The sequence below is a fragment of the Epinephelus moara genome, chromosome 16 (genome assembly GCF_006386435.1).
Source record: "Epinephelus moara isolate mb chromosome 16, YSFRI_EMoa_1.0, whole genome shotgun sequence".
NCBI classification, from domain to species: Eukaryota; Metazoa; Chordata; class Actinopteri; order Perciformes; family Serranidae; genus Epinephelus; species Epinephelus moara.
The window spans coordinates 43,050,715-43,070,193 of NC_065521.1; the positions used below are offsets into that span (position 1 = coordinate 43,050,715).

General features: G+C 41.6%; 1 protein-coding gene and 5 non-coding genes across 6 annotated transcripts in view; 4 read left to right on the forward strand and 2 right to left on the reverse strand.

Moving 5' to 3' along the window:
• Positions 1-2,483: 2,483 nt before the first annotated feature.
• trnaf-gaa (transfer RNA phenylalanine (anticodon GAA)) lies at positions 2,484-2,556 on the forward strand. Its single transcript has one exon. It is a non-coding gene; the product is annotated as a tRNA-Phe (tRNA).
• A 655-nt stretch (positions 2,557-3,211) lies between these two features.
• Positions 3,212-3,284, reverse strand: trnaf-gaa (transfer RNA phenylalanine (anticodon GAA)). Its single transcript has one exon. It is a non-coding gene; the product is annotated as a tRNA-Phe (tRNA).
• Positions 3,285-5,490: 2,206 nt separating this feature from the next.
• Positions 5,491-5,563, forward strand: trnaf-gaa (transfer RNA phenylalanine (anticodon GAA)). The gene has a single exon. It is a non-coding gene; the product is annotated as a tRNA-Phe (tRNA).
• A 677-nt stretch (positions 5,564-6,240) lies between these two features.
• trnaf-gaa (transfer RNA phenylalanine (anticodon GAA)) lies at positions 6,241-6,313 on the forward strand. Its single transcript has one exon. It is a non-coding gene; the product is annotated as a tRNA-Phe (tRNA).
• A 666-nt stretch (positions 6,314-6,979) lies between these two features.
• Positions 6,980-7,052, reverse strand: trnaf-gaa (transfer RNA phenylalanine (anticodon GAA)). Its single transcript has one exon. It is a non-coding gene; the product is annotated as a tRNA-Phe (tRNA).
• A 7,604-nt stretch (positions 7,053-14,656) lies between these two features.
• LOC126402875 (nucleolar protein 4-like) overlaps positions 14,657-19,479 on the forward strand; it is a 245,629-nt gene continuing 240,806 nt past the window's right edge. Inside the window, exon 1 of the mRNA XM_050065193.1 lies at positions 14,657-16,135. Within this exon, the coding sequence (XP_049921150.1) occupies positions 15,704-16,135 (432 nt within the window). The 5' untranslated portion in view covers positions 14,657-15,703. The remainder of the gene's footprint in view (positions 16,136-19,479) is intronic.

A 19,479-nucleotide genomic window follows, 5' to 3' on the forward strand; every position in this document is an offset into this window, starting at 1 on the left:
CTGAAATTACAATATTTTAAATTACCATCCACCGAAAAATTAACTGTCATGGCCTCCACTGTCTCTGACAACGTCAACAAACATGCCACGACTTGTGAACTCGGAACTTATTTATTTAACCTTTATTTAACCAGGAAGTCCCATTAAGATTAAATTGTCTTTTACAAGAGAGACCTGGCCGAGGAAGCAGCCGATCAAAACACATTTAAAATGCAACAAATACAACATATAATACAAAAATCCACAATAAAACAACAACTATTCAAACATAGCGGCCTCTCAAGAAAAACAAGCACATGTGTCTGTCACCACATTCTTTATGATGCCCTTAAATTCATCAGTGGATGTAAGTGTTTCTGATTTTAAATCTTTTAGGAAATTGTTTCATGTCCACAGTGCAGAGTAAAAGAATGCAATTTTCTCTAGATCTGATAAAACCCGGGGTGCATTAAAAAAGCAACCACCTGGAGGAGCGTAGCTGGAAACTACCAGAGCTGACACACAGAAGGGAGCTCAAGCCCAATGTTGCTTAAATAGATAGAAATATACCAGTGCTGTTGTCTATGAATGGTCAATAATACTCAACCCACCAAATCATGAAGAACGCAGTGATGAGTAAGTGACTTTGCATTTGTAATAAAATGTAGAGATGGCAATTAATGACAATTTCAACTTACAACGTTGTGAGTATCACAAGAGAGGGGCGTTCATATGGACTTGTAAACGTGGTAAAATGACCCCATTTGAAGGCAGCAATATTTACAATCTTAGAGCAAAATCATATTTGAGGAAGAAATTCGATATGCAGAATTTTAGCTCAGAATTAAAACAAACAGTGTCTGATTACACAAAATAATATTTTGATTTTAAAATCCTGCAATAGGCCCTTTGCACAGAAGAAATAGAGACTTGTCACATTAGAAAAAGATCAGTTTAAAATGTCTGCTGTATAAAGCGGCCTATCTTGTCAGTTTGAACCACTAATCCTGTGCAGCAGAGCAGAGTGTCCCATCTCTTCCGAGACTGATGATTCACAATATGTCTGCAAATAGTTTTGCTGGAAATCTTGTTCACCTAAAAGATGTTTGTGACCTTTCAATCATGGGATGAAACTACCAGCGTTCAGACAGGAGAGGCTCAAAGTTTGATTTAAACTTTCCTTTTAGGGGTTCTAACTCAACACCTCAACATGATAAACACTTGATGGAAAATGAAGTAAGTGACATGAAGGTGTGCAAACTTAAAAATGTGACGCTGAAGTTTCTTAATGCAGTTTTCAGTTTGATTACAGTGCAAACCTTTATCAATGTTTTGAATGAATCCCACACATTAGCACAACAAAGTTTTCTCCAGAGATCCCTATTTGAGAAAGAACCCTGTTTCCTTTGTTGATTTAGTTTATGCCATGCTGATTCTTTGAAGAGGAAACAAAGCCGGCCTTAGACCACCTAGCAAAGCACGATGGAGGCTAGAGAAGAGACTGTAATGGGGCCATGTGCAACTAGGGTGGGGCCTTTTGCCCCAGAAGAAGCAGACTGTCAGCCCTTGTTCCTTTGGGCTTGTGTTGAGGAAGCTTGAGTTTTTCTTGAGACTGTCAGTGAGATGTGATCCATCCCTACCCGGTCATTTTTGAAGCAGCTTGTGCTCTGTTAGATGCATTATATTATACCATTGATCATGCTGTTGTGTACCGCGTCAACCCCCTGTATGTTTTAACCATGATAAGTCTGCAGTTTATTGTTGTCTCTGTTCTTTGTCTCTCTGCAGCTCTTCTCTAGAGATCAACTGGGGCTGTTGTGTTGTAGCTGCTGTGTGTGTGTGTGTGTGTGTGTGTGTGTGTGTGTGTGTGTGTGTGTGTTGACACCACATGTTCTCCAAGGAGGTACTATAACAGCCCTCATACACAGCAACCCACCTTCATAAATGTGAACACATAAACACACCCATAAAAGATGGGACTCTCTAAGAATGAAGAGTTCCAGCCCACCTTAAAAGCAGGCAAATGGAATGGAAAAAAATGATAACGATAAATGTCTTGATATTTAATTCAGGTCAGCAGGTACAAGAGGTAAAAAGTGTGACCGTTTGCACACATGAATTACCAAAATCTGGTAGCAGCTGTTTGTAGCACAGGCAAAATGGAGGGTAATGCCAAATGAATGGGTGTCAAGCTACCTGGCACTTAAATTCACAGCGCTAACACCATTTATGTTTGAGTATGTCAACACCGAATTCCAATTATGAGAAATCTGAATTAGCTGGCTGGGGCCCTCTGAAAACACAGGGAATATGAATAATCTGATTTCTCTGCGAGAGATGGTGTGACTTCATTCTCTGGGTGGTTGAGATAGTAGTGTTCCCTATGTAGGGTGTCTTCATTTAAAACAGAGCTGCCGAAACCCGGGATCAAACCAGGGAGGTAAGGTAAAGTTTGAAAGAATGACAATGGACACTGAACTTCGACCTCTTTTTATGTTTCCAGAGCCGAAATAGCTCAGTTGGGAGAGCGTTAGACTGAAGATCTAAAGGTCCCTGGTTCAATCCCGGGTTTCGGCAGCAGGTGAGCTCTGCTTTTCATGGAGAAACCCTTCATGGGTAATGCTACTATCTCCACCACGCAGAGAATGGAGTGATGTGTTAGCCTGTCTGGCTGCTAGTGCATGTTAGTGCACTAACAAGTGCTCGCTCATACAATGGTTACCGCTGATATTGGTGCTAACTCAAACTACATGGCACTTAAATTAACTGTGCTAACATTGAGGGTGTTTAGATGAATAACCCATGTATGTTTGAGTATGTAAACACCAAAGTCTGTTTATGAGAAACCTGAATATGCTAGCTAGGGTCCTGATGAAAAAACTTGTCAGTCAGGATGTATACAGGGAATACAAATAACCCCATTTCTCTGTGCTCATATAAACACCATATCCTGAATAGAATCATAATCTAGAGCCTTATAAATGGGTTATTCATGTTCAATACAATCAGACTCACAGCTAGCCTGATGGGAAATCAGAGGGTGGTTGCCATGCTTCTGGGAGGATGCTGTCCTAACATCAGCAGCAACTGCTTGTTAGTGCACCGACATGCACTAGCAGCTGGACTGGCTACCACAACAAACCACAGAGATGGTGTGATTTCATTCTCTGGATGGTTGAGATAGCAGTGTTCCCTATGTAGGGTGTCTTCATTTAAAACAGAGCTCACAAGCTGCCGAAACCCGGGATCGAACCAGGGACCTTTAGATCTTCAGTCTAACGCTCTCCCAACTGAGCTATTTCGGCTCTTTGAGTGTGTAAAAGAAGTCAAAGTTCAGTGTGTGTAGATAGGATCTAATCTGTGACTTTGTATTCTCACAGCTGACCGCTTTTCACTGTCAGCTCAGTTCAGACAGAGTGAGAAGACAAAGACGACACACTGCTGCCAGCATGGGTAATAGTCGTTTGCTGCTACAAGTATATTAATGTTCTGAATGTCATATATCGCTCATTTAAGAGTTTTTAAATCAATTAATTTTCAACAAACGTAAGATTTACCAAATGTCACTGTAACAAGAGCCATATTTATGGGTATTTCCAACGGTCTCATTCCAAAGTCGTCAAAATCCAGCACTTGGGCAGTGACGTCCAGCGTCAGACACTGACGAAAAAAGCCGCCCTGTCACAGCAGCATGATATGCAGCCGGTCATCGTTATAGTTTAATGTCGGCTGGTGGCATCAGGGGAAACGTAGTGGGAAAAAAACAAAAGTTAAGGTGGCAAAAAGTAGGGCGGCCGGGCAACACATTCTCACTCTGACCTCGTCACATATGGGCGTTTGGTCATGGACTTTCTACGTCCACATACGACGTTGCCCTGGGTGTGTTGGTTGTTGACATTCTGGGACACCGTGTCAACTTCAGCCTGTTTCATGTATTGTCTTCTTTCAAAATACACTTCTGTTTTCACAGGAAATTTACCGTTTGATGGCACTGACCCTTATCCCGGGCGGGTGGTGTTTGCTTCCTGTAAGATTGTGTTCTTTTTTCCTAAACCCAGCCACGTGTGTGTTGGCAAAACGTAACCACGTGCATTTATTTTGAAAGAGACTGTATGTAAACGGTAAATTTCCTGTGAAAACAGAAGTGTATTTTGAAAGAAGACAATGTATGTAACAAGCAGAAGTTGACACGGTGTCCCACAGCGTCAACAACCAACACACCCAGGGTACCTTGCATGCTGTATCTCAACAACCAACACACCCAGGGTACCTTGCATGCTGTATCTGGACATGGAAAGTCCATGACCAAACACTGATATGTGATGATGTTGGACTGAGAATTTGTTGGTATGAATGCCTCTAATCTTAGTTCTATTTTATTCTTATATAACCAGTACTCACCATGCACTTTATTTAAAAGGCAAGACTCAAGGTACTGAGGCTTATGAGAATCATTTAAATCCTAACCACTTGGTCAAAGGTTGGCAGAATCTTTGACTTATACAGAAAAAGTGTTCTTGACACTTTGGTGTACAGCTTTTTTTTATTATATCCTACTTTTAAAAGTCACCTTCTAACTTTATTTCTTTTTGTTACAAAGATGATTCAGACATAACGGCATTATCAGAAGAGTACAGAGGGTTCAGCTGCATAATTCTAATAATTTTGCCAACCAAGGACTGGGACATTAACAGTTATAACAGTTTTTTATTTTGTGCTACCAATAGCCTCGCAAAACCAGCAGTGTCTCCTTTTTTCAACTGTTGCTGCAGTTCAGGGCTGCTGATTGAGCAACAGTGAGAATAACTCTGCAGCTAAACACTCACTGTGATATTCAGTCTGATAAGAGGAGACAAACGGAACAGACTGTTTCAGGTGGTTGTCACTGTGTATTAATACGGTGCTGACACGCAGTGATGTTTGTCAGTTCAACACAGGGAGCTTGTTTGTCTTTGTTTGGCCTCCATGTGGTAAAATTACCAGTAACAAACATGTCACAACATGTTTTTAGAGAATCACTTTTTACACCTGCTGTGTGTGGGACATTGTTTTCATCTTTCTTCTGGTCACAGATCATTAACTACAGGTAGATGTATGCTGTGCTCAGTTCACACTGGATGTTGGAACTTCATGCTTGTGGCTTCTTCAGTTGTGTAGTTTGGAAACACTAGAAGCCCGTTGCATGAAGACAGAGCTACACTAAGACTTTGAAGTCAATCTGGTTTTAGATGTCAAACATTACCTGTTGCATAGAACTTATTTCGTAGTAAATAGAATAACATCGACTAAAATGGCGAAGTGTGCAGTACATAGAGGATAGAATTTGATGTTTGACAGGGGTGTGTGTGTGTGTGTGTGTGTGTGTGTGTGTGTGTGTGTGTGTTTATGTTTAAAGTGTTTAAAAGGCCATCTTGTTTTAACATTTTAATCAAAGTAATGGCAATTCAAAAAGGTAAAGTTTGAAAGAATGACAATGAACGCTGAACGTTGACTTCTTTTTACATTTCCAGAGCCGAAATAGCTCAGTTGGGAGAGCGTTAGACTGAAGATCTAAAGGTCCCTGGTTCGATCCCGGGTTTCGGCAGCAGGTCAGCTCTGCTTTTCATAGAGGAAACCCTTCGTGGGTAATGCTACTCTCTCTACTAAGCAGAGAATGTAGTCACGCATCCTCTGTGGTTTGTTGTGCTAGCCAGCCCTCTGCACCGCACTTGTACAGCAGTTTCTGTTGATGTTGGAACTGCTAATGGTGCTAACATTAAGGGCATTTACATGGCCAATAATAACCCATTTATGTTTTAGTATGTAAACACCGAATTCCGTTCATGAGAAACCTGAATATGCTAGCTGGGGTCCTCTGAAAACACTGTACATGTAACACATGTATACAGGGAATATGAATAACCTGATTTCTCTGTGCTCATGTAAACACCATATCCTGAATATGATCATAATCTAGAGCCTCATAAACAGGTTATCCATGTCCATGTAATCACACACATAGCTAACCTGATGGGGAAACAGTGGGTGGTTGCTACGCTGCCGGGAGGATGCTGTCTCAATATCAGCAGTATCCGCTGTATGGGTGCAGTGCAGAGCTCTTGTTAGTGCACTAACATGCACTAGCAGCAGTGTGTCGTCTTTCTCTTCTCACTCTGTCTGAACTGAGCTGACAGTGAAAAGCGGTCAGCTGTGAGAATACGAAGCCACAGATCAGATCCTATCTTCACACAGTGAACTTTGACCTCTTTTCATGTCACCAGAGCCAAAATAGCTCAGTTGGGAGAGCGTTAGACTGAAGATCTAAAGGTCCCTGGTTCGATCCCGGGTTTCGGCAGCTTGTGAGCTCTGCTTTTCATGGAGAAACCCTTCATGGGTAATGCTACTATCTCCACCATGCAGAAAATGCAGTCACGCCTTCTTTGTGATTTGATGTGGTAGCCTGTCTGGCTGCTAGTGCATGTTAGTGCACTAACAAGTGCTCGCTCATACAACGGTTACCGCTGATATTGGTGCTAACTCAAACTACATGGCACTTAAATTAACTGTGCTAACATTGAGGGTGTTTAGATGAATAACCCATGTATGTTTGAGTATGTAAACACCAAAGTCTGTTTATGAGAAACCTGAATATGCTAGCTAGGGTCCTGATGAAAAAACTTGGATGTATACAGGGAATACGAATAACCCCATTTCTCTGTGCTCATATAAACACCATATCCTGAATAGAATCATAATCTAGAGCCTTATAAATGGGTTATTCATGTTCAATACAATCAGACTCACAGCTAGCCTGATGGGAAATCAGAGGGTGGTTGCCATGCTTCTGGGAGGATGCTGTCCTAACATCAGCAGCAACTGCTTGTTAGTGCACCGACATGCACTAGCAGCTGGACTGGCTACCACAACAAACCACAGAGATGGTGTGATTTCATTCTCTGGGTGGTTGAGATAGCAGTGTTCCCTATGTAGGGTGTCTTCATTTAAAACAGAGCTCACAAGCTGCCGAAACCCGGGATCGAACCAGGGACCTTTAGATCTTCAGTCTAACGCTCTCCCAACTGAGCTATTTCGGCTCTTTGAGTGTGTAAAAGAGGTCAAAGTTCAGTGTGTGTAGATAGGATCTGATCTGTGACTTTGTATTCTCACAGCTGACCGCTTTTCACTGTCAGCTCAGTTCAGACAGAGTGAGAAGACAAAGACGACACACTGCTGCCAGCATGGGTAATAGTAGTTTGCTGCTACAGGTATATTAATGTTCTGAATATCATATATTATTGCTCAGTTTTTAAATCAATTAGTTTTCAACAAAGGTCAGATTTACCAAATGTCTGAACTCAAACATGGCACTATAACAAGTCCTGTGGCTCTTTGCCAGTTTTGATTCAGACTTATGGTGACTGACTTTGTTGATTCTGAGTCAGTCATTTTTTATTATTTATGCAACAGACTGTCTGAATCAGACAAGTCTGACTGAGGAATAATAGTTGTTATTGTTTTATTCCTTCCACATTTGCCTGCATCCATCCTGCTCTGGAAGAAGATCTCATAGAAGCTATTGTATCGCCCCCATCTACCTGCACAGAATCAAGGTTACTGAACACACACACACACACACACACACACACACACACACACACACACACAGATACAGAGATATACACTGAGCACAAATTCACATGTAAAATGCATGACACAATTGATACAACTGATTTTGTCTTGCAGCCAAGTGAAACAGAACACACACAGACTTCACACATCAGTTTCCCCTGGTCAGTGGTTAAAACACCATCGCCTTCATCACACACCATCATTATATGCGAGACTCACCATCAGCAGACTCATTATGAGAATTTAATAGTTTAATTGCATGAGACATGAAAGCGTTGCCGTTCAGACGGGAGAGCCTCCAACTCTCCCTGTGAAGGATAGAGAGGACTCTGTGAAATGACTCGAGCCTTTGAAATTGCTCTCTTGCAGAAAATTAGAAGATGAGTTAGACGGATCAGGGTGTTTAACACCAACGATTTTTACAGGTCACTTGTTGAAAAAAAAAAAAAAAAAACTTTACATAAATATGAAGGCAGAATAAGGATGATCATGACGGCCTTCAATCAAATGATTGATTTGCATCAAAACTGAATGAATAAGTTGATTTCAGACTTAGTACTGTTACTGTCTAATTTCAAATGTCTGTCCTGAGAGGAGCCTTTAAAATAACTGACATAAGACATGTTCAGGGCTCGACATTAAAGGGGAACACCAACTAAATTAAGAATTCTAATGTATTGTTTCTTTGGCCTTGGAAAGTAAAGTCAATATTTGTGAACATGAGCTACTCTCTCTCAAAGCCAGAAACCAGATAAAGTCTCAAACTTGTGATGTCATAGGGTATAAAGTCTGGAGCTGCTCCATAGACAACGAATGGAAGCCTGATTTTGTGAACCCACAGAGTGTGTGTTTCCGTGTCATCTCGAACATCTTTCCCTGTAGCTTCTTTGAATATGACATCATACACTGATGCACTGTAAAGATGGAGGGCAGGCAACTGGAGGTAAAGACTACCAGCACTGCACAAATGCCTGTGTTTTGCACTGTTTATAGCTGTTCCAATAGATCAAATTGGAGAAAAAACAAGGGCCAGTTTAAGTCCCGAAGAGAGTAGGAAAAAGTTGAAAAAACTCACTAAGAAACAGCGACAGATGTGGATCGAAAACTACCATCTTCAGTCCAGAGGGACGGAGTCAACTAATGTCAACACATAAACATGCCTCGAATTTAATGCAATTACAATACGCTGTGACAACAGCTGTTTTCAGGCCACGACCCTGATGTTAAACAGTGTTTCACCAGACTTTAGCTAGCTTAACTAGTTAGCTAGTAACATCAACCTGACAGCAGTGCATCAATGTACAAAATTGAAATATAAAAGATAGTTATACTCAAGCATATTTACTCACCCAGCCAAAAACAATACAGCAGTCGTTTCAGTTGTGGACCCAATCGCACACAAAATAATGATAGATTTTTATTAGCTTGCAGTGTAACGTTAATAACGCTAGGAAGTTAGGAGGATGAGGTAATTTGTAACGAGGATCATGTCCACAGTAGGCAAACTGGTCAGGTTGTGGGAAAAATTAATTTTCATTTTTTATGGATCACATCCAACATGAGTTTCAGTTTTCTGGCAATACCCGCTACCTGCATTTTCATCCAACTTTTTTATGTAGTCATTTTCCTCTATATCCAAAACCTGGAAAAGTCATTGAATGTCATTCATTTTCCAGGCATGGAAAAGTCATGGAAATCGTAAAAATGACTGAAAGTTTTGGAAAAGTTTTAAGGTTTTGTTGTGTGTAATGAAATTGTTAAAATAATCTTCTTTGGATAAACATCCATGTAATGTAAAAGTAACGGCAAATTTATTTTCTGTAGCTGTCGACGTAACAGAGCTCTAACACTCGTGATTGTGTGACATTTTATATACCATCAGATATGTTTCTTTGTTTTCTTCCCACATTTCGTCTCTCCCTACATGTATTTAAGCTAGCTGAAATTATGTTGAACACAGTTTGAATCTGATATGTTTAAAGAATGCAGAGCAAATGGGGCAGGGGAAAAAAATCAATATTATGGGTTCTTGAAAAGACATGGAAAAGTTTGGAAATTTTGCCAGTGAAAATGTGTGGGAACCCTGATGGATTTATCACTTCCTGTCCTCCATCTGAATTTCTGGTCTAAACAAGCTATTCATTTTCTATGAAGCAGCTCCAGATTTTTATGCCCTGTGACATCACAACTTTGAGTCTTAGCACTCCAGTTTTTGGATTGGCTCTTTAGTGAGGATCTACTGCTAGTTCCACTGAGCTAGCTAACAATTAGCCACGAAGGACACCATTAATATTTAAGCACATGCCTCTCGTGCATGAGTAGATGCATGGTTCCTTCTGTGTGGGGACATGGTTGGTGGGTGTAGTTTGGTAAAAAGAAAATAGTTCCTATATGAAACTGCTTACATTGAGCTGTGGAATAATTCGAGTAACCAGGTCATGATTTCTCGAAAGAGACATTGCTGTTTTTCAAATGAATTTTTGGGCACTTTGAGCACCACAAGCCATCTAGTTCCATTATATCAGAGAGGAGAGAAGGCAGACATCTCTGCAGCTGATATCTCCAACACTCGGTAAATCACACCAAAACAAACTAGATCCATATATGTAGCACTGCAGGTAAGAGGAAAAATATGTATTTTTGATTTTGGGGTGAACTGTCCCTTTAACTTCCGTTCACCTTCTGATTCTTTTGAGGATGTTCACTGTGAATTCATAGGAGAATAAACTTCTCTCCATAAATAAGTATCAGGCTGAACAAGCCAGCTCGAGGAGCATGATGTGAACTGTCAGTTCAACAGAGTGGTGTTCCTCTTTCAGGCTGGTAGAGGATGCTGTGTTGGGGGAGTGTTTTCAGAAACCTGGTTTAGTGCCAGCTTCCTTATTTTGATGTGAGCGCTGGAGCTGTTTCTACAGTGGGTTACTGGCCTGTTTGTATCTCGCCTTGCTCCAGTGATTTCAGGGTTGCATCTGACTGTCGGATGGAGGGCAGATGTCGGTTAGACACCTCAGCTGGAAAACATCCTCGAAAAAGTGTTGCTTTAATCTGATCATCTATCCTAGTATAGTATTTGGTGGGTTAGTTTTTTGCTGAAAACACGAGGGGATAAAAACAAGTAAAGAAGGAAATACAGACTGACAAAGGGGAGATAAGAAACCAAAACATTTCACCTAAAAAAAGGCAGGAGAAATACCTGAATAGTCTCACTTCTCACTCTGCAGTGCAATATGTTTTTGACTAGTCTAGATCCCAGAATCAGAGGATCAGTTCTCATCTTTCATTACAAATGATTTACTACAAACTTGAAACCCAGAACAGTGATAAGATGCACAACTCAGTCACCAGAAAAAATGTTAGCTTTGTACATTTCTGAAAACCATGAATACATTACAATTGCTTGCCATTAATTATGTAGTGGATATGTTGAACGTTTCGACAAGGCTGTGGTTAATGTGTGGTTGGGTTTAGGCACAAAAATCATTTATTTATGGTCAGTAAAAAATCATGTTTTGGCTTGAAATGCTGGCACAATGCTGGCAGAAAACGCTGTGATGTCTCTGTAAAAAATGAACAATTTTGATGGCACTATCCCTGCTGACGGGTTGCTACAAAACACCCATATTTGTAGCCTAAAATGTAGCTACAAACACCCATTTTTGTACCCTAAAAGTCTGCTGTAAAAACACAGATTAGGAGCTTCATAACACCCATGTTTGTAGCCTAAAAATCCACTGAAAAACCAGATTGGTAGCTACAAAACACCCATGTTTGTAGCCTAAAAATCCACTGGAAAACCACAGATTGGTAGCTACAAAACACCCATGTTTGTAGTCTAAAAATCAGCTGGAAAAACACAGATTGGTTGCTCCAAAACACCCATGTTTGTAGCCTAAAAATCCACTGGAAAACCAGATTGGTAGCTACAAAACACCCATGTTTGTAGCCTAAAAATCAGCTGGAAAAACACAGATTGGTTGCTCCAAAACACCCATGTTTGTAGCCTAAAAATCAGCTGGAAAACTACAGATTGGTCACTACAAAACACCCATGTTTGTAGCCTAAAAATCCACTGGAAACCCAGATTGGTAGCTACAAAACACCCATGTTTGTAGCCTAAAAATCAGCTGGAGAAACACAGATTGGTTGCTACAAAACACCCATGTTTGTAGACTAAAAATCCACTGGAAAACCACAGATTGGTTGCTACAAAACACCTATGTTTGTAGCCTAAAAATCAGCCAGAAGCAAACACAGATTGGTTGCTACAAAATGCCCACATTTGTAGCCTAATCATCAGCTGGAAAAACACATAATGGTTGCTACAAAACACCCATGTTTGTAGCCTAAATATCTGCTGGAAAAATGCAAATTGGTTGCTACAAAACACCCATGTTTGTAGCCTAGAAATTCGCTGGAGAAACACAGACTGGTCACTACAAAACACCCATGTTTGTAGCCTAGAAATTCGCTGGAGAAACACAGACTGGTCACTACAAAACACTCATGTTTATAGCCTAAAAATCTGCTGGAAAACACTGACTGGTTGCTACAAAACACCCACATTTGTAACCTAAAAGCTGCTTGAAACACAGTGGGTTTTGTCAGCTGTTTTTGAGCAGTGCTATGCAGCTTGGCAGGCATCTTCTCTAGGTCGCTGGTTCCCAACTGGTCCATCCACAGGGTCCAGATTTCTCCTTAGTCATTAGTTCAAGGTCCACACAGTTTAATACATTCAGTTTCATACTTGTGGTTGGCCATGTCGTCACGTTAGCTTGCTGTCTATCAAATAGCTGTCTGTTTGTCACTCACTCTACAGCAGGAAATGACACTTCACAATAAAAGCTCTGTGCGGGAACTTCACTGTACTTCAAAATGAAGTGTGTTTTTAACAAACTTGACACGTTTGCAAGTCACTTGCATTTAAATTAAATCATTAAATGTCGTCATTACTGAAATTTCTAATGTGTTAATCAGTAAAATAAAATCTGATATAATGGGCTGCAGAGGGATGCTTTTGTTTGAGAAAAATAAGGAAGGCAGGTTTAATGTTTTCAAAGCATTTAGCATAAAACATTAAATGGCAAAAGACACAGATTAAGATTTAAAAGTGATGACAAAGGAGATGAAAATGGAATTAAACAGAATAAACAGAAGAATAAACAAATACTGTGCTGCTTGAGACTTTAATAAATAGCCCCAGATTTAGTTTAGTAAAAGGCAAACAGGAAAGTTTTCTTGGAATTTGTTGCACAGAAACTGAACACTGTTTCTCTAGTTTTGACCCAGGGGACAATCAGAAGACTTAAATGCCTGAGAGGTGCTAATGTAGCACACGATCAGAAATTTATATATTTTGTAAACCAAAAATAGTATTTGAGAACTTGGCTGATTTGATCCACTGTCTTGGTCTCAGTGAGGACGATAGCAGCAGCTGTCTGATGCAAGAGAGACCTGTAAAGACAAACAAACAGAAGTCAGGCTGCTTTCATACATTCGGGTGAAGTCAGGTGCTTTGGGACAGATTTTGGAACCAAGAAAACTACCTAAAACTCTTAAGACTACCTCAAGTGTTACTTTTAGACCTTGTCATGGATCTCTGCTATACTTCTATAAAGAAAATATGTTGCCAAGTAAAATAATTTAGAAACTTTGGACCTTTGCTACAGGGTTCCTACGGTCATGGAAGACCTGGAATGTGTTTTCTGTAAGTTAGCCTTTGACGTAACATATATATATATATATATATATATATATATATATATATATGTGTACAGTATCTCACATAAGTGTATAAGTGTGCTCTTCACCAAGGTGCCACACATGCTGAAAGAGCACCAAGACAACTGTCCCTTGCCTACAGTCAAGTATAGTGGTGGCAGCATCATGGTTTGGGGCTGCATGAGTGCTGCTGGCTCTGGGGAGCTTGGTTCATTTAGGGAAACATGAATTCCAAGCAGAGCATGATCGCCCCTCTTCACTGAGCCGCAATGCAGTTTTCCAACATGATAATGACCCAAAACACACCTAGAAGATGACAACTGCCTTGCTGAGGAAGCTGAAGGTGAAGGTGATGGACTGGTCAAGTATGTATCCAGCCCTAAACTCACCTGTGCACCTGTGGGCCATCCTCAAGCTGAAGGTGGAGGAGCGCAAGGTGTCCTCACATCCAGATGGATGTTGCATGATGTTATGGTTCCACGTTCCACGTTTGTTATGGACAGTGAGACACTCTTGCATGTGTGCAACCAGTGCAGCAGACACAGTGACATGCAAGCTTTTCTGAAATGAAATTGTTTAATTGCTCCTTTAAAAGTCATGGAAAAGTTTTGGAATTTTGTCCATGAAAATGTGGGAAACCCTGTTACTATCAGAGAAAATCAACATGCCACATGGCCTTGTGAGTTCTTGGACCAGTGTTTTGTTTGACTCCTTACTCTGTGCGTCCTAGTTATTTCAGACCAGTCAGAATGATTGTGAATGACATTTGTAGTTACAGTGCAAGAAGGTTTTTGGCTGCTAACATTTAAAGAGCCCAGGATCTAAAACCTTATTTGTCCAAATTACCTAACTTAACCATACTTATTTTTTATCAGCTTCTCTCAGTATCTGTGCTGCACCACGTCAGCTAAATTAAAGTAATTTTAAATCAACTAAATGTGTGAATGAACTGAAACAAATGAGGCCGATCACATATTTTTCTGTAAAATGTGATAAATATAGATTTTTCAGACCTTCTGCAGGTCACAAAACAATCATCCCAACTTATTGAATCTCCACGTGTTTGTTTCTTTCCTTTTTACTACAAGCTCTCCGTGCAGATTCGTGATCATTTTGGAGATGTATTCTCACATGTCCTCGCTTCAGACTGTGTTACACCCCCTTTTGACATCTGCGGGACCGTGTGGTAGACACAGAGTGCGCTTTGGTCATTTTTGGACACTTCCTGCTTTTTGAGCTCGAGCTGCAGCGTGCATGTCCCGTTGACTCAGCCCGGGTTAACAGGCTGGACTGGTGGTGTGTCGCAGCGGTGTATTTATGTATTTAGGACTCCAGCTGCTGCTGGGAAGGAGAGCTATTATCACCAGGACCTTATTGTGTATTTGAGGAAGGAGGAAATGAGGCGTAGCGTTGCGCTTTAAGGGTGCAAGCGAGAGCAAAGACAAACCGGATTCAAACAGGTGTCCGGTTGTCTCCCATCAGAGAGAGGAGGAAGAGAGAAGGTGGCAAAACGGACGGAGGAATATTGTGAATATTTTTCATAAAATATCGATCTTATTAGGCACATTTTGAGGAGCAAAAATTGAGGACGCGTTTCTTTTTGCAAACCGTGCGCTCCTTCGGTGCAACCGTGATGGAGCAGCCAAATCAGGAGGACCCCGTCTGTTAAAATCGGAAATATCTTGTGTTTAAAGACAGATAGCCAACCGTGCATCTCCTCTCTTTCTCTCTCTGTCTCTGAGGAGGAAGAGGAGGTGGTAGAAGAGGGGAGGCGGTGACTGACATCCCCCACGGGACAGGCCGACCGACCCACGCTTCTAACAGGTGTGTCTGAAGAGGGCATACCGCTCCAATCTGCACCGCCCGTCCGGCCGGTCCGTGCCCCCTCCCTCCCTGCCTCCCGGTCCCTTGCTCGTGTCTCATTGTTCCTGGCGAAATTGCATCCAAACAGGGGCTGGTTTTGGAGTTAAATCGGGCCGTTTTGGCATCCCCAGTGAGCGCGTATTCTTTTCTTCTTTCGGTCTCCTCGCACGCAGCTATCCGTTGGTGCGTAACAGCCGAGAGGAGGAGGTGGATATCCAAACGGCTCATTTTGAGACGTTAATTTACAAACGGAAGGGACTTTGAGGCTGGTTTGTGTTTTTCTGGAGGAAATGGAGACGATTTAAAGGACTGAAGTGGTCGAAGAGGAAGGAGAAAGAAAGAAAGATTTTGTTTGATTTATTTGCACCAGATTGGCAGGTTTGGACTGATTTCGCCCCCTGGTGAAGAGGCAGAAAGCCACCGTTGGTGCTGTGGTTTCGGCGACGCTGTGCAGCCAGAACGACCCCACATCTGATCTCAAAGTGGGTTTGTTAAAGGACTCTTTCTCTTAAAACAAAGTGCGCCTCGTTTTATCATGACAACGAGAAAAGCCAGCAGTGTGGCGGACACGGTGACTACCTCCTCCTCCACCAGCACCAACCACCACCACCACCAACAGAACCAGCCCAGGAGCCGGAGTCCCAGCAGCGGCGCTCCGGCGTCCGAGGCGGCGGGCGGAGGGGCGGAGATGTTCGGTGAATTTCAGGACTGGTGCCTGCGGACGTACGGGGACTCCGGCAAGACCAAGACCGTGACCCGGCGTAAATACAACAAAATCCTCCAGACGCTGATCCAGGGGGACGAGGAGAACAGCAACGGAGTGTTCCTGCACGAGAAAGGCAACAACCACATCAACGCCAAATTTAAATTCTGGGTCAAGTCCAAGGGCTTCCAGGTCGGGACGCTGCAGGACGGCAAGCACGGCTCATCGGACAGACCGGTGCTGTATGTCCCCATCAAGGCGACGGTTAGTGCGTCTTCCTCTTTCACTCTGGGCTGCGTGTGTGTGCGTGCGTGCATGTGTGTCCCGTTTTCATGATGCGTGCTGTCCGTCACCATTGGGCTACCCTTATTTGCCTAAAGAAATAAGGTGTGTGTGTGTGTGTGTGTGTGTGTGTGTGTGTGTGTAGCCTGAAGCTATACAACATAACTTTCCCTGGCTCTGTGCCATGGCTTCAGCAAACACCTGTTCCAACACAGGGCTGAGCCTGTTCGTGGCTTTGCATTGGTACTTTATTATTATTTTTAAACCCACAATCTTTAATGTCACAGCCTGTCCCAGCTGAGTGACAGACAATAGCTATACTGGGAAACATGCTCACAATGATGTACTCAATGATGGTAAAAGAAACTGACTCTTCTGATTATAAACACATTTATTTACTTTGCTTTCAAAAGAAATAATGACAGGTGCCTAACACAGTTCCCAAGAACCCAAAGTGATGTTCTAAAATACATCTGTGGGACTGCAAACCCACAACATTGTATTTAAAATGAGGTGAAACCAAAAAAAGGAAACAACTACTGGCATTTCAGGTTGTGACCTGTAGCTCTTATAAATATCTACAAATGATGACAGTTGTAAGTCATTCAGGCATTTGATTTAGTCGTAGTACATCAGAGAAGCATGTTTTTTGTCTCTTGAGTCTAGTTTGACTACCGGGGTATCACAAGTGGATTATTTTTCTGCCAAATGATTAATTGACATATTTTTTTCTAGCAGTAATGAGGGACATCACTGAATGTGCACATTTCCATCTTATCTGTCAGACTTAACTTTTGCCCTACAGTTTGAAATGTTTATGTTCAAGAGAAGAAAATAAAATAAACTCAAATACAAAACTTCAACTCCAGTTAAAAGCTGATTAAAATGCTTTCTTGTTTATTTAGTGAGACTATAGTATGAGAATCCAGATATGACTAAACAGACAGAACAGTTTTAATTAACACCTCTCTCTTCCCAGTGCTATATTTTGTACTACAAGTGTTCCTTGCATTCTTCTTAGTACTCCTGCATTCTACAGTCCTTATTTTGATAATTTCTTTAATCTGCTTTTAAACAGTTAAGGTCCAGTTGTTAACTTGATCTAACTTGAGAAAAGGTTTGATATTGAGATTTATTTTTGCTCTGTTCCTGGGTTGAGAAGTTAAGGGAGGTGCTTGATGTGATAAACTGAAAAGGTGTTTGTGTAGCCTGAGTGTCAGACTGAAGCTCCCAGAACCTTCACTCTGACATGGCTTCCATTGAAGGCGATTTACAAGGGGGAGGGAATTTGATTTTTCCCTAACCAATCAGTAGAGATCAACGACTCACCCAGAATCTGACGTCATTAGTATCCATGCCTCGGGGGTGCCGAAAACAAGCGAGCATTGCCCGTTTAAAATGTCTCCGTCGTCGTGCATGCCCAGCTGCATCGCCGTTAAATCCAGTTTAGCAGCTTCCTTAATTTGGTCCTCCATTAACGCGAGTAGTGGCGAAATACCTCGATAGCATCATTAATGTGGTCTGTAGGATCTGTAGCGGTCGCCATTGTTGCTATCCTTACCAGTTACCCACCGGCGTACAGCTTGACATCAGCGTGGCGCTGATTGGCTAATCGCTAGACCCCCGGCGTTCATTGGTCCGTCCATCGTTTGGACGAGATAAATCGCAAATTCATTGAAGTATGCCAGACCAGAGATGCAAGCCTACTCAGTTGAGTGGGCGGGGTCTATGGTCTGGAACCAGGCTAGTGTTTGTGTGTATCCATCCAGAGCTTTGACGTCGTGTTGCATTCATGTACTGTATTTAAAAGTTGTTCCCTGAAGACTAATATAAAATGAATCTGGATGTCCTGAATAGGGATCTCACTGTCATAGCCTGACACCCATTAACGGGTAACTGTTAAATTTTTGAGAAAAAAAGCTAAAATGATGTAAAATACAAGAGGCCTTTCTTTTCAGTCCAGCACTCCAGTGACTCAATGAGCTTTAGCGCTACATTTCAAAGCGCTGTCAGTTTAGAGGTGGTAAAATTTTAATGTTTTGTGATAATCATGTTTTGCCTTTTATTTAATTTTCTGTTGGCTTTACTGACAGATAGGCAACCAGCCGTGTTAACAAGCAGAAACATAATGCCCACTGCCCACCCTCCGGCTCCACTGGTTAGCTAACGTTAGCTTTGGCCACTCTGCATTTCAGAGGGAGCTAGCTTGCAGCCACTCATTTGGCATTTACCGCTGGTAACGTTGCTGTGGAAACATGGTGGCCACCCTCTGGTCTACCCCCAGGTTGCCCCAGTGAATAAATAGATTCATTTTTAGTGACAAAACCCCTTTAGCATTGTTAACTATGTTAGTACAACTAGCTGACACAGCTAATGGTGCTAACAGAGCTAATAGTGTTAATACCTATAGCTGATAATGCTAAAGGGGGTTTACGGCTCAAAATTGAGCTGCTTACTCAACAGGGCAACCTGGGAGGGAGACTAGAAGGTGGGTACAATACAACATTGTTGGTTCTGGATGGCGTTACTAGCTGTAATCAATGAATGAGCAGCGCTGCTAGCTAGCTCCCACCAGACCCATTTGGTGCGCAGTGCAGGAAACTGAAGAGTAGCTAAATGAATCTATGTATAAGGAGTCAAAAATATTCTCTGCGGTTAATTGCAGAGAATATTTTTGACTGGTTGTGCATGTCGGTCTGGAACAGATTAATGGTTAACCGTTAACATCCTCAGTCCTGAATAAGCTCAGTTTAACCAAGAGTTGTTAGGTGTGATGATAATAAGTCGAGCGAACTGCAGTCATATAATGATGGATATTGTCCACACACACAGGTGTAGAAGTTTTCTTACTGTCAAATGTTTCTTGAATTTGATGCTGGCTTGATTACCATTGTGTAACATCACTTAGTTATTCACTGAAGCAAAATGAACAATGAACATTTTGTGGTTTGTTCGAGTCTATTTGTAAAGGTTGCATCCAAAAACAGATGTCATCATTAAAAGTACCAACTCATAATCTTACCCAAATAATGTCTGTGACGTAACAAAATTCGCCAGGTGCGTCACATGACAGAAAAGTGTGGAGCAACACATTTTTCTGTGGAAAATACATCATTCCTGTGGAGTGACACTCATCAAAAGTGTCAAGCACCCTATCATAAATTAGGCTTTGTAGTTTGCCGGAAAGTAAGGCGATTGTAGTCAAAATTACCTTAAAACGGAATTGACTTAATGGATGAAAAGAAAATCAGTAATTCAGTTTTTATTATCAGTTGCTCGTTCATGCTTTTAATGTGAGGAGTTACTTGCTTTTGTTTTCTATATTT